The sequence below is a fragment of the Aquarana catesbeiana genome, linkage group LG11, assembly GCF_042186555.1.
Source record: "Aquarana catesbeiana isolate 2022-GZ linkage group LG11, ASM4218655v1, whole genome shotgun sequence".
NCBI classification, from domain to species: domain Eukaryota; kingdom Metazoa; phylum Chordata; class Amphibia; order Anura; family Ranidae; genus Aquarana; species Aquarana catesbeiana.
The window spans coordinates 274923178-274938243 of NC_133334.1; the positions used below are offsets into that span (position 1 = coordinate 274923178).

The 15066-nt window shown below is 42.8% G+C and overlaps 1 protein-coding gene across 1 annotated transcript in view; it reads right to left on the minus strand.

Annotated features, from left to right (window-relative positions):
- Positions 1–11695: 11695 nt before the first annotated feature.
- The window catches only part of LOC141111765 (uncharacterized), a 35102-nt gene continuing 31731 nt past the window's right edge, over positions 11696–15066 (minus strand). Inside the window, exons 8-10 of the mRNA XM_073603905.1 lie at positions 14098–14216; positions 13569–13692; positions 11696–11839 (exon numbers count right to left, since the gene is read on the minus strand). Of these exons, the coding sequence (XP_073460006.1) occupies positions 11696–11839; positions 13569–13692; positions 14098–14216 (387 nt within the window). The remainder of the gene's footprint in view (positions 11840–13568; positions 13693–14097; positions 14217–15066) is intronic.

The window sequence follows — 15066 nt, forward strand, 5'->3', positions numbered from 1 at the left end:
CATCGGAACAGCATACAGACGATCGTTTTTTTCCCGATAGGAATTGGGTCCGTCGGAAATATTTAGAACATGTTCCATTTCTAGGTCCGTCAGAATTTTCGAAAAAAAAAGTCAGATGAAGCCAACACAAGATTGGTATATACGATGAAAAGCTTCCGTCTGACTTTTTCTGTCGGACATTCCGCTCGTGTGTACGCGGCTTAAGACTAAATTGTTAGATGTATACTGAGGAGTGCCTGGTACAAATATTCATCTCACTTTAAGGATGTTTTGGAACATTTAATGGCTAAAAGCATTAAATAAACCCAAAGGCTTTTCCCCTGAAGTGCACTGGTTGTATTTGATGCTTTTACCATTAAATGTACCAAAAAGTCCTTCAAGTGAGATGAATGTTTCTACTAGTCAAATATTTCAGTTGTCACTGAAAGAGGGGGTGTTAGAAAGTCTTCCAATGAGTACACAAGGTGCCGGGTTTTTCGGTCTCTTGATTGGCCAGTCTGGGATGATATCCTTTACATGTGCATGGAAGCCAATCATTCCGGCACAGCCAGAGTGCAAATTTATTGCACAGAGGAGCACAGAGATATACAGATGAACTTTATGGGCCTAAAAATAAGCAACATAGTAAAAACGATTTTATTCAAAAATTCTCTTAGCATGTTGATGGGGGGCAGCCAAGGAAGGTGAAATACAAGCACACAAAACTTGAGCTTAAGTGCTAGGGATGGGTTTGGGGTCAAGGAGATGCTTTAAATATCTGCCCCAAAAGCTACCTGCACAGGACTCCTGGTGTCCAAAACAAATACAATGTGTAAGTACCATTACCTGCACCTGGTCTCTGAGGTCCCTCCGCCGTGCCCATAGAACACCAAGAATGTAGCAAACGTAGAAGCATGCCAGCAATATGACAATGACAGGATTCTGTGAGATCTGAGAAAAATATTCTGCTGTACGGGTGACGTCGATCTGCACCGGGAGCACCAGGAACGAACCCCCGAAGAATGAGAGGTGATTGCAGAGACACTGGACTGCGTCTGTGGTGGTCTGGGGGCCAACCTACAACATACACAGAAGCAATACACACAGGCCGGTAGGAAAAATAGGTTAGCCAGTGGAAGATTTATATTCGACAAAGAAAGTATGGCAAAATAATAGGTAAAATCATCTATAAGTAAGCTTGCATAAATACGTGGTTCTCTTTCAGGACCTTCTCCTACCAAAATACTAACGGTAGGAGGTATTTCTAAAAAAAACGTCTTCTTTCTTTTCTTTTATGTCACAAATGTCTAGCTTATGTCTAGTTTTAATCATTTGTATCAATAAATGATAAAGATGAGTTTTTTTTTAAATTGTATTGGTGTGGCTTTTGCCTGGGGCACCTCAAAAGTTCACTGTGGGTAAAAAAACAAAGATTTCTTCTATAAGACTTGGTAGTTTTTCCCCATCTACTGCAGGCAGTACAAACCTACAAAATATGGGCTGCCATTGCTGACCTCCTTTTGAAAATGCTAGCTGCCTGACAGTTAGTGGCTTTGACACTTTTGATTCACTGACCCAGATTAAGCATGCTATGAAAGTTGGAAAAAAAGTCAGAATTCCTTATTGTATTTATATGTTAAAGTGGAGTTCCACCCATTTTTACAACACTTCAGCATCCCTCACTAAACTGTGCACTGTAAACAAATTGGATATTTTTTTCTTTTTTTTTCTCAGCACCTACTGTATATCTGCTGTATTCATTTTTCACTTCCTCCTCCCTGGCCGCGGCCCATCGCATCATTTCCTGTTTGCAATGCCTTCTGGGAAGGGGCAGCAACTTCCTCTGACACTGCCGTTGCTGGAAACCTGACTTCAAACCTATTACACTGCTTGTGCTGCACTGAGCATGTGCGAGATCTGCAAGGATGAGATCCAGGAAGAAATACAGTCTGGCTTCAAATGCCCACACTTAAGATGGCCACGGCCTGCTGTAAGTTTATAAAATAACAAACTACTGCTATAAACTAACAAAACAGACCTTAGTTTACAGACTAACTTTACTAGAATACATTAAGCTTGTGTATTATAGGGGTATTTTTATTTAAAAAGTATAAATTTTGGCTGGAACACCACTTTAAGGTCAGGGACTCTCGAAACTCTCCTGCACATCAAGACATCTCTCTCTCTCCAGCTGCTCATCCAGAGCCACAAATCTGACTTTCCACTAATTCATTCACACAAAGCCCTGAAGAAGGGGCTGCCTTTGAGCCTCGTAAAGTGTTGGAAATGTTTTTGAAATGTATGTTTTTATGCATTCTTTAGTTATAGAAAGTTTTCACAAATACAATAAGCAGAAAAAACATAGAAATACACAAGATACATGGATCTAACTATCCACTTACAAGTTCAGAAAGGGTACCATTAGGATACCACCAACAGTCTAGGTCTAGAATATTCCACATAGACACAACACAAACCCATCTTGGACCAACAGTATAGCTCAACAGTTTTCAAGAGACTAGTTCGTTTGTTAATCAATAGCCTGCCATGAAACCCAACGCAATGTGAAAGGCTATACGGGATGGACGATAAGAGGATAAGCATTGAAAAGACGGAAAGGGAGAGAGAAGAAAAGAAAAAAAAGGGGGGGGGAGGGGGAAGGGAGAGGGCAGGTAGGGCAGCACCACCCGCGGGAGGAGTAACAAGATTAAACCTATCGTCTAAAGCAGGGGTCTCAAACTGGTGGCCTCTAGCTGTTGCGAAACTATAAGTCCCATGGGGCATTGCAAGGCTGACAGTTACAAGCATGACTCCCACAGGCAGAGGCATGCTGGGACTTGTAGTTTCGCAACAGCTGGAGGGCCGCCAGTTTGAGACCCCTGGTCTAAAGTAATTACACCCAGTAGACAAATGGGTTTCAAGAACGTTGAGGGTCAATGTTCTTGAAGAAAAGGGAGAGAGAAGAGCAAAAGGAAAAAAAAAGAAAAGGGGGGGAGGAAAAAAGGGGAAAGGGGGAACCTTGTTCTTTAAGTGGACCCAGCGTTCCTCATTTAGCACCACTACACTCTTATGTCTGGGGGAAAACCTTTCTTTAAAAACCTTTGGGAGTCGAGCTGCCAGAAATCACCTCCCCCCAACTAGGTCCAGCACTACCTCACCCACCTACCAAGAACGTATAAAGAGAAAATATCTGTAGACTAGCAATTCATAAAAGTACAATTTTTATTGTCACATACTATAAAACATCATTTAAAAATGGCATAGACAAATGGTAAAATGCTAAGTGTTTATAACAAAAGAAAAAAATAAGCCTATTTTCTCTTTTTTTCGTTTGTTTAATCCAAGAGTGGCGCCTGTGATCCTGTCAAGCAAGATGTCCCTGGTCCTGCTGCATGGTAGGTGGTGGGCATTCCCCTAGTACGATGCGCTTTGATCATCATTGTTCAGTGATCCCTACAGTTGTAAGTTACAACATGCTTCAACCTCAAGTTGGACTTTGAATACCTCTCGAAGCCGGCAACTGCATTCCTGAGATCCACAGATAAAAGGGGGGGGAATGCTTCCAAAATGCCTATCCAGAGCGATGCATCAAGAGACGCCGCTCTCCCAACCAGGCATTTTAGCATAGGAATCAGGATCAGCTTCAGTCTGCAAGTCCTCAGGTCTCTACGATTAATCCCTGGTGGGCGGGGTGAAATGTGTCAGGGGGCGTGGCCTTTTGGTGGAGATTTGCAGGCTGAAGCTGATCTTGATTCCTATGCTATGATGGCTGGTCGGGAGAGCAGCGTCTCTTGTACTTGATGTACTGGTTAAATCGGTTGTAAACCGCAGCTGGTAAAAAAAAAAAAAAATACCTGTAAGGCAATTGTATAATGTGCTAGTATGCATGGCATACTAGTATATGATAGAATACTTACCTAAAAGCGAAGCCCTCCTGCGGCGCCCGCTCACCGCTGAGAGGGATGACATCTTCCTGCTGTGTGATTGGCCGGAGCCGCGATGACGTCGCTCCCGCGCATGCTCGCGGGAGCCCTCGGTTCCGGCACAAAGCTCTGAATTTCTGGTAAGGTATGCCAGACCTTCAGAGCGCATGCGCCAGTGATGTCACTGGCTGCATGCAGGGTGAATATCTTCTACCATATTTACCACAAATATCCATAGACCTTAACTCTTAATTATTTATATTTAACCTACAAACGAGATTTTTTAATCATCTCTATGTCCATTTAATCACCATTCATACAACCCATTTTTAGGCTCTCTCCTTAGGGGTTTTTTACACCAGCTTTCTCGTGTTCCCTAGCCGGATGTTCTTGGTCCTGGTCCTTGTGGTCTCACTCTGGGGTTGCGAGGTGCTCAGTTCCTCCCCCTCGCCCGTCCCATTTGTGACGGGGTAGGGGTTGACCTCCGCACCTCGACGTCATGCTTATGCACCCTCTCGCGCGGCGTCTCTTTGAGCGCCGATCGATGATCGGGCGTTTGTTTTCATCTCACGCGGCGGCGACTATGGAGTGTCTCTCCTCTTCGCCGCCTTACGTAGACGCATGACGTTGGCGGGGTCCCGCCCCCTGTTGGCGGGTATTTCAGTCGGGAGGGAGCCATGGGCTACTCATAGGTTGCTACCATCGTGTTGGGACAATCTCATTCTTATCCTGTCAGACTCAGGTATGTGTGGTTTTCCAGGACCTCACACTCATACACCTATGCTTACTTATTTCTTATTTTATATATATTATATATATTTACTTAGTCCCTTATTGTAAGTATTGCAGGATCCTCATGGACACCCCCTTCTTGGATGTGCCCAATATACAGTTACCCTAATTATCCTGGGCTCTTTACCTTTCACTTTGGTTCCCTCCCCTCCTATGTGTGGTCCTCCTCCTGCACCCGGCTGGCTGGCCCCTCCAAAAAACCCCACACCTCGCCTACCCACACATCCAGGGTGGGATGATGATGGGGGGATTGCACTGGGCTGGGTTTCCCCGCCTCAACCCCGGGGGAGATCAACTTATCCAGGCCATACTCATCCTAACACTCCTGACGATTGGCTTTAAACGCCATGAAACGCGTTGAGTCCATACTCAAGGGTGCCAGGTTTACAACATGTTTTATCATGAATTCATCTTATCATGTTTATATCTATCATCACCAATCATGTATATTATTTCTTTATTATTTGCTTTGTGTAAAACCAATCATGTCCTTCTATGTATAAATAATAAATATGTGACTATTGTGCATTGAATATGTTTATATCGTGCCTATATTGTACACAAGAAATATTTTATTTTGTTCATTTTAGGGACTACCCAATGGGGATTGGTTACAATTAATAGGTTAATATTCCTTATTTGCAGAGACACACCTCATCTAAAGTCCCATATTCTTTTCTTTTAATTGTTCTTTACTATACCAAAGCTGTTGTCATGATCACTTTTAACACTTGTCTATGTCGTTTTTAATTGGTGTGTTATAATATGACAATTAAAATTTTACTTTTATGAATTAATAGTCGGGATGAATGTAAAATCCCAATCCACAGATATTTTCTTTTTATACATTGATATGAAAGGATGATAGCATTCCCAGGGGTGTAAAAAAACACTCAACTTTTGTTGAACTTACCAAGAATGCTTAATCCCGAAGCATCAGAATCATAGCCAAGCAAAAAAGATTTTTTTTTTTTAAGGAGGAATCAGCACTGGCAAAGTTCCCATTGCTCTAAGAATCCAGAGGCTTGGCAAAGATATCTTCATTATGACCCAGAGGAAAGAACTAAAGCCTCGTACACACGATCGGATTGTTGGCCAACAAAACTGTGGACTTTTGTCCGAAGGGCGTGGCCCAAACTTGTCTTGCATACACACGGCCACACAATTGTTGGCCAACAATCACGAATGGTTTTTCAGCTCTTTAGCGCCACCCTTTGGGCTCCTTCTGCTAATTTCATGTTGGTAGAAGTTTGATGAGTGTTGATTCGCGCTCTTCTTTTCACGCGTTTCATTTCGTGCTTTTCAGTTCACGCTTTTCAGTTTCTGAACGGCCATTCGTCAACCAGACATGTTGCGGAATCGGAGCAGATAACGTGTTATTTATTATTGGCCTTGGAGTTATTGCTTTGACATTATTTTTTTGGTTGAATAATAATGATTTGATTTGGTATATTTTCAAAATTTTTGGATGCATAGAATGCACTTTTTGGTTAAGTTCTATTGGCAGATAGCATGTCTAAATTTGATTTGTTTTCTTTTTTTAATGCACAATAAAAAAAATTATGTAGAATAATACTTGGCTATGTGTTTTACTTCAAATGACAGTTTGGGAGTCGGCAGTTACATTTTAAAAAATACAATGCAAAAATAACAAGGGACACCAACATAGTTGTATCTTTGATCTTAAAAACTACGGGATAATGGTGTTGTGGTAACTTGCCCAAATTAAAAAAAAAAAAAAAAAAAAAGCATAATAATATTATTCTTGAGATCACTAGAAAAAAAAAGCCTTTGAAAATTTGCAATAACTCCATCAGTATCACCAGCAAAGCAGCTTCATTATTATCCCATTAAAGAAGAAGAGAATGGTGCGCTGCATTTCCAGATTTCATAATTTGCCACGTCACAAATGTTAATTCTCCATTACAAATGCTAGTTTACAAGACCGATCGCTTCCGGCTCGTCCTTGCTTCCGAGAATGCGTGTTTGTACTTTTGGACTTGTGAAAACACGATCGGAAAATCCGACAACGGACATTTGTTCGCGGAAAATTTTAAAACATGCTAGCCAACATTTGTCCGCAGAAAAATCCGAAAACAGTTGTCCGATGGAGCGTACAAACGGCCGGATTTTTCCGCCAACAGCCTGTCATCACGCATTCCCATCGGAAAATCTGATCGTGTGTACAAGGCTTAAGAGACAACTACTAATGCCCGTACACACGGTCGGACGTTGATCGGACATTCTGACAACAAAATCCATGGATTTTTTCCGTTGGCTCAAACTTGTCTTGCATACACACGGTCTGACAAAGTTGTCTGAAAATCTGATTGTTCTGAACGCGGTGACGTAAAACACGTACATCGGGACTATAAACGGGTCAGTAGCCAATAGCTTTCGTCTCTTAATTTATTCTGAGCATGCGTGGCACTTTGTCCGTCGGATTTGTGTACACACGATCGGAATTTCCGACAACAAGGTCCTATCACACATTTTCCATCGGAAAATCCTATCGTGTGTACAGGGCATAAGAGTGAATGACTCCAATGAAGTCTTCAAGGCATACGGGAAACTGACAGTGATTAGCCAATTATTTATTTTAGGTAGTCTATGAAGTCCCACTCTGGGTTGGCTGTTCAGTGAGAACACGTCATACTGACGTGGTAACAATGATGTTGATTTACTAAAGCTGGAGAGTGCGAAATCTGGTGCAGCTGTGCATGGCAACCAATCAGCTCCTAACTTCAGCTTGTTCAATTAAGCTTTGACAAGAAAACCTGGAAGCTGATTGGTTTCTATACAGGGATACACCAGATTTTGCACTCTTCAGTTTTAGTAAACCAACCACAATGTGACACATAGTGTGTCATCTCGACCGGTCAACTGGGCCAGAAGTCTTGCCATAAGTCAATACTAACCATGCAGCCATCAAATTTCCACTTCTGAGGGTTCGGATCCCAGTAAGCGCATTGCGCTGAATAAGCAGAGACGCCAAACCGAAGGCTGTTTACTATGGAACCGTTGGAGGGGGCCACAAGGAATATCTGTTTGGCCTTGGGATCAGAGAACATTGCTGGAGTCACTATCCATGTGTGGGAGTCTAAAGAAGAGGAGAGCTACAAGCATCAACATTATACATCATACATATGAGACATAAACATAGGTACTCTATCTATTCTGCATAAATTATATACACTATATTACCAAAAGTATTGTAACACCTGCCTATACACGCATATGAACTTTAATGGCATCCCAGTCTTAGTCCATAGGGTTCAATATTGAGTTGGCCCACCCTTTGGAGCAAGGGTCTTCAAACTATGGCCCTTTGTTCAAGAACTACAATTCCCATCATGCCTAGCCATGTCTGTGAATGTCAGAGTTTTACAATGCCTCATGGGATGTGTAGTTCCGCAACAGCTGGAGGGCCGTAGTTTGAGGATCCCTGCTTTGGATCTATAAAACCTTCAACTCTTCTGGGAAGGCCGTCTACACGGTTTAGGAGTGTGTCTATGGCAGTGTTTCTCAACTCCAGTCCTCAAGGCACCCCAACAGGTCAAGTTTTCAGGCATTCCATTATTTTGCACAGGTGATTCTATCAGTTTCACTGCCTTAGTAATTACCACAGCTGTTCCATCTGAAGGAAATCCTGAAAACATGACCTGTTGGGGCGCCTTGAGGACTGGAGTTGAGAAATACTGGTCTATGGGAATGTTTGACCATTCTTCCATAAGCGCGTTTGTTGGGTCAGGCACTGATGTTGGACAAGAAGGCCTGGCTCGCAATCTCCACACCCTTTGCAGCTATAACAGCTTCAACTCTTCTGGGACGGCTTTCCACAAAGTTTAGGGGTGTATCAAAAGGTACACCCAAAGGTGTTCTATCAGGTTGAGGTCAGGACAGTCAAGTTCCTCCACCCCAAACTCACTCATCCATGTCTTTATTGACCTTGCTTTGTGCACTGGTCCAAATCATTTGGTGGAGGGGTTGGGGGATTATGGTGTGGGGTTATTTTACAGGGGTTGGGCTTGGCCCCTTAGTTCCAGAGAAGGGAATCTTAAGGCGTCAGCATACCAAGACATCTTGGACAATTTTTATGCTCCCAACTTTGTGGGAACAGTTTGGGGATGGCCCTTTCCTGTTCCAACATGACTGCGCACCAGTGCACAAAGCAAGGTCCATAAAGACATGGATGAGTGAGTTTGGGGTGGAAGGACTTGACTGACCTGCACAGAGTCCTGAACTCAACCCGATGGAACACCTTTGGGTGTACCTTTTGATACACTACACATAAGCCTTCCCAGAAGAGTTGAAGCTGTTATAGCTGCAAAGGGCGAGGCCAACTCAGTATTGAACTCTACGGACTAAGACTGGGACGCCATTAAAGTTCATGTGCGTGTAAGGGCAGGCTTCCCAATACTTTTGGCAATATAGTATAAATTAATAAATAAAAATTCCTGCACTTATCCCTCTACCTCTCAAATATAAGTGAACAAAGCTATTAATGCAAATCACAAACAAAAGAAATCTGCAACCAAATTATTCCGAACACAAGACTAAATAACCAGTAATTAAAATAAGGTGCTCTATCTCGTGCCAAACTCTGAATAACTTCAGATAATTGTGAATATATTTAAAACATGAAACTTGTGCAAAATATTGCACATTTAAGTGTAAATCAATATTAAAATTAAACACTCTATGAAAAAAGAAAAATAAATAAAAAAGGAAAGAGTTTTTAAAAAAAAAAAAAAAAATAGTGTCCAAAATTAGTCCAAAAAGACCCTTTTTAAAAGGGAATTAACACCAAAACTCATACAGTGATCCAAAAATTTGCTTTATGAATTTTGGCACCATTGTATTATCCATATTTCACACAATTGGGTGTTCACTCAGTTAATCCCCTTCTAAAGGGGTCTTTTTGGACTAATTTTGGACACCATTTTTGTTTGAAAAGACTCTTTTCTTTTTATTTATTTTTATTTTTTTCACAGAGTGATTGATTTTAATAATGATTTACCCTTCAATGTTCAATATTTTGCACAAGTTTATTGTTTTAAATCTATTCACAATTATCTGAAGTTATTCGGAGTTTGGCACAAGACAGCGCACCTTATTTTAATATGGTGTATATTATCTGTCACTAAAGCAAAAACTAGGAATTTTTGGTTTTACCTGTAAGATCATTTTCTTTGAGTACATCAAAGGACACAGGGCGCTTCATCTTCATAACTACTTATGTTATACTGCCACCTTTAGGGTACTTTCAAACTGCCAGCGCCTGGGCGGCATTTTACCGTCGTTTTTTGCAGCGCTTTTCGGCCACTAGCGGGGGGGTTAAAAGCGCTTTTAACCCCCACTAGCGGCTGAAAAAGGGGGTTTACCAATCCATCTGGCGGATCGAATCAGATCTGGTGTCAGTTGGGTGTAAAATGGACAGGCGATCCCGTTTACATCTGACCACCCATAGAGGAGAGCAGGCTGTTTCTCTGTCTGCACAAGCGGAGCGGACACAGACCAGCCAAGTCTAAGTCTAAAAGTTATAAAATAAATAAAAAAATAATAATTAAAAAAAAAAAAGACATTAAACCATTAGCGTTTGCAATTACTTAGCTACAGAAAGTGCAATATATATATATAATTGAAGCAGTTGCTACCTGTGTTATTGATCCGAGTTACAACTGCTTTTGGCAAAATGTTCTTCCCATGGTACAGATCCAGCTCCACCCCGTGGTTTACCGACACGATAATAACCAACGAGCTGCCCGATGTGGGGGCCATCAGAGACAGCTGTAAAGCTTTGTCTGTACCCGTCTGGATCTGTGTTGAGTTAGTCGGACTTTGGGGGAGAAAGAGCTGCCATCAGAAAAACAGCATTAGTAAAAAAAAAAAAAATGACAAGATCATTACTTAAAAGAGGAACTGAACTCTGGAGGCTGTGCCTAAAAATGGTGGGAAGTGGGCTCTGGACTAGTCATCGGTACTGCCTGTGTTCTCTCTGCAGCTGATTTTTCCCCTTCACCGACTTACTATGCCTTTTTCTGCACTGTGTCTCTGTGTGGAGGTGGCCATCTTGGAAGAGGCAGGGCTTTGTTTCCTCATGTCAGCTCCACCAGCAAAGAGAACATTAACCAAGCTTAATAGTCACATCACCAAATCTTGCTCCAAATCTCCCTAGACTTGGGGTCAGATGCAGCAGTGCTTTAAATTTTACACTGCATATTCACTTTTTGAGTTCAGTTCAGCTTGAATGAACGCTGTTACCCTCCTCTTTTTTTTTTTTTGGACACGACCGGCGCGGTGTCAGCGCCGATCCTGGGGAGCTGCAGGCAGGAGTTTTTAGGCGAGGCAGCGGCTTTCGGCCTAGTCCGCGGCGTCCGGCCTCGCTGACTAGGCCGAAGCTGCGGCCTTGCCTAAAAACTCCTGAACGCAGCTCCTCAGGACCGGCGCGGTGTCAGCGCCGGTCCTGGCAAAAAAAAAAAAAAAATCTAAAAAATCGATTTGCTGAAATCTTGAATCGATTTTACCTCTCACGCCACACGCCTCTCGATTTTACCTCTCAACTCGATTCAAGATTCAAATTGATTTTTTCCCCAGCCCTAAGCGGGATCAGGGGAACCTGCATGGGCAAGGTGTCAGTGTCCCTAAAGCCTAACTTCAGCTCAGCATTATTTTTATAAAAGACAACAGGATCTAAAAACCCTCACCGAACAAATCACCATCTTGGGCGCTTCACCAAAAAGGACAGGACTTTTAACCTCTGCAGTAGTTTACATCTTATTGTTGGGTGCATATTGGCCTTTTTGTCTTGGGTGCTAGAGGACCTGGTCCCAGTGCCGGGACAAGGTCATCCAGTGCCCAGGGCAAAGATGCCAAACTTCGCCCCCCCTCTCCCCTAGGGTTAGGGTCAGGGTGCTCCCCACCCCTGCAATATACCATTGCGCCAGGGGCAGCCGCCCCTCCTGCCCACCCCTTGTCCTGGCCCTGCCTGGTCCCCAGCACTAATGACCACAAACCTGAAAGTTATCTGTTAAATTGTGAACACCGATCTCTTGATTCTCCGAGAGGACAGACAGGCCAATGACGGTGCCAGTGACATTGAAAGAAGGGTCTATAATAAAGGGGTTCTTTGCAAAACTCATCATCTGTAGAGAGGAAAAAAATGGCATTTATTACTCCCTCATAGAGTGAGATAACTTGAGCTTATCAAATGATCACATTTACATTGAAAGCATGCAGATGGACAGCTTTACTAACTTTACTATTAGAGTACTAGGCAGGGCTGCTGTTAGAAATCACGGGGTCCCGTACAGCCTACCTGACAGGTGAATGAGCCCTTACTTATGTTTTTTTTTAAATTATATTTTCCGATTTTTTTATCTTTTACATTTTTTAACAGCCCTTTTTGGAAGGGGGGGGGGGGCCTTGGTAAAATATCAGGGGTCTAAACCCCTGATGTCTCACTTTTGAGATAGAGAAAGTGATTGAGGAGACAAATTCCTCCACCTCTTTCTCTGCAGCCTCAGCTGCGCTGCGGAATCAATGAACACGAAGCGCTCTGTACAGAGGCTTCATGCTCATTCACAAACTGAAGCATAGCACAATTTACTATGCTTCAGTTATGAATGAACGCAGTGAGTGATCTGTACCGAGCAATCGTTCAGGAAATAAAGAAGCCGGTAAACATGACCTATTTATCAGCCCCTCCTGCACTCCATCCTGAAACATTCCCCCTGTGTGCCCGCAACAACTGACAAACCGCGGGAGGGAGAGTTGGAGAAGCTGGCAGCACTGCGAGGGGACACACCCAGGGGGGTTCGGAGCTGCAGAAAAGGGGAGGAGTCGGATCTTGGACAGGAAGGGTGATTGGTGTGGTAGGGGCAATTACTGGAACCAATCCCCCTTTGGCTCCCCCTGCAGCAGCTGAAAGATGGTGGGAGGGAGAGGAGAAGCTGGCTGTGCTGCAGGGGGGATTGGTTTTAGGAATTGCCCCCCTACCACTTTAATCACCCACTTCTGTCCACCATCTCCTTCCCACTGCCTGTCAGCTGCCCAGGCCCCTCTGCTGAACTGATGGGGCCTGAACCCCTTACAGGAGGCTGGTGCTACCCCCTTAGCTGTGGCCCAGGTATTAGGTACGCTGTACCACACAGCCCCGAATGGCCAGGACCAGACCAGAGAGCTGTGTAGCCTGGGCCACTCGCTGATCTTAGGCAAGTACAAGTGGGTGTAGTATGAAATAGGGAGGGTGGAAGGCTTTTAGGATACATTTTTAGAAAAGTATACATATCCCTTATACACACGGCTGGACTTCCCGACAGAAAAAGTCCGATGGGAGCTCTCGGTCAGACATTCTGACCGTGTGTGTGCCCCATCGGACTTTTTCTGTCGGCATTTCCGACGGACTCAGATATAGAACATGTTCTAAATCTTTCCGTCAGAAATGCCGACGGAGTTTAGCCCGTTGGCAAGTCCGGCCGTGTGTACGCGGCATTACAGGAAACTGGTTCTGACAGAAATATAGGGTCTGCCATTTCTGACCTTCTTCTCAAAAGACTAGCTGCCTGGCTGTCCTCAATCTCACTACTTTCCGCTTGGATACTTGATTTGGGTCAGCTGCCTATACATGTGACTGACAACCTAATTTACAAATCTCCATTAGTTCTGCCAACAATTGTGGTATGCAAGGGCCTGACTGACCAGGTAAAAAAATTAATAAATTATTTAGGTAACCCCTCCTTTTACACAGTTTATGATGAGGCTGTAATCTGTATGACCAGCTAAAGAAAGTAAAGAACTTTACAAGAGTAATTTTTGGTTGATGCCCAGATTGGGGCTGTCTGTCCTCCATTGTTTCTTTCATGTGCACCTCACCTGAATCTGAACGGAAAGTAGATTTGACAGCAATGACTGTAGAGCTGACTGAGATGGGAAAACCACTTTCACAGATTGGCCAGGAAAAGAAAAGATCTTGCTACCAATTGCTGATGAATTCACACTGGTGGGGAAAACACAGTTATCAGTGATGGTCAGCTTATTGTCCATTAGTGACGGTCAGATGATTGTCCATTAATGATGGTCAGCTTATTGTCAATTAATGATGGTCTACTTATTGTCCATTAAGGATGGTCATAATGATGGTCAGCTTATTGTCCATTAATGATGGTCAACTTACTTCCATTAATGATGGTCGACTTATTGTTCATTAATTATGATCATGATGATGGTCAGCTTATTGTCCATTATTTATGGTCATAACGTCGGTCAGCTTATTGTTCATTAATGATGGTCAACTTATTTCCACGAATGATGGTCAGCTTATTGTCTATTAATGATGGTCAGTTTATTGTCTACAACACATGCAACGGATACATTGAATAATAAAGTTTTCATTTCAAATTACCTGCTCAGGAGCATGGAGAACAACGGGGTCTGCAGAATGACCGGGCCAGAAAAATTAGCAAGTGTGGCAAGCTGAAGGTTATTTAGAATGTCCAATGCAGAGTTTGTGAAGAATTGTATCTAAGGAACAAATTTTTATTAGACATTTTATCAGTGTATGCGGTTAGTAATTTACAAGAACTGAGACCTGCAGAGGCAGCTATACTCCAAATAAACGATAAAGTATTTCTCACTGGCATAGACTAATACAACATAGAACCTGTCTAGGTGTAGTAGGTTACCACACACTGAATATTTGGCCTATATTGTCAGTTTTTTTTGGTTAACTACATTTAAAGAGGAATAAGTGCCATCTTCCACCGATATTAGGCAAACATCCTACTCACCAGATCACCATGACACCCATTACAGGTAGTCAAATGAACATGGGTAAATATGAAAATGTATCCTCCAGTATAATACAGCCCCCAAACGGTAGGTCTGCCAATGATAGTGTTAACATAAATCAAAGGGAGAAGAGAGGACTCCTCATAGTGTAATATGTAGCAAATTTATTCCATAAAAACATCTAGCACTTACAGTTCAGTAAACTTAAATCAGCCCATAAAAACGAGCAGGCATGCTGATTGCGTTCCACCTGCCCTCCAAATAGATGACATAATCAGGGGTCCTTGATGATGTCAAACGGTACTGACGAAACGCGCCAGGTCGGTTAGTGTGTGACACGCCACTTCCGCCATCTATCTGGAACGCAAGTGGAACGCAATCGGCGTGCCTGCTCATTTTTATGGGCTAATTTAAGTTTTTGAACTGTAAGTGCTGCATGTTTCTATGGAATAAATTTGCTACATATTACACATGAGGAATCTTCTCTTCTCCCTTTGATTTATGTAATATATATAATTGGTGAATATGCCCATGTGAATCATATACAAATTCATATAAATTCAAATGTCCCTGGAGTTTGCCA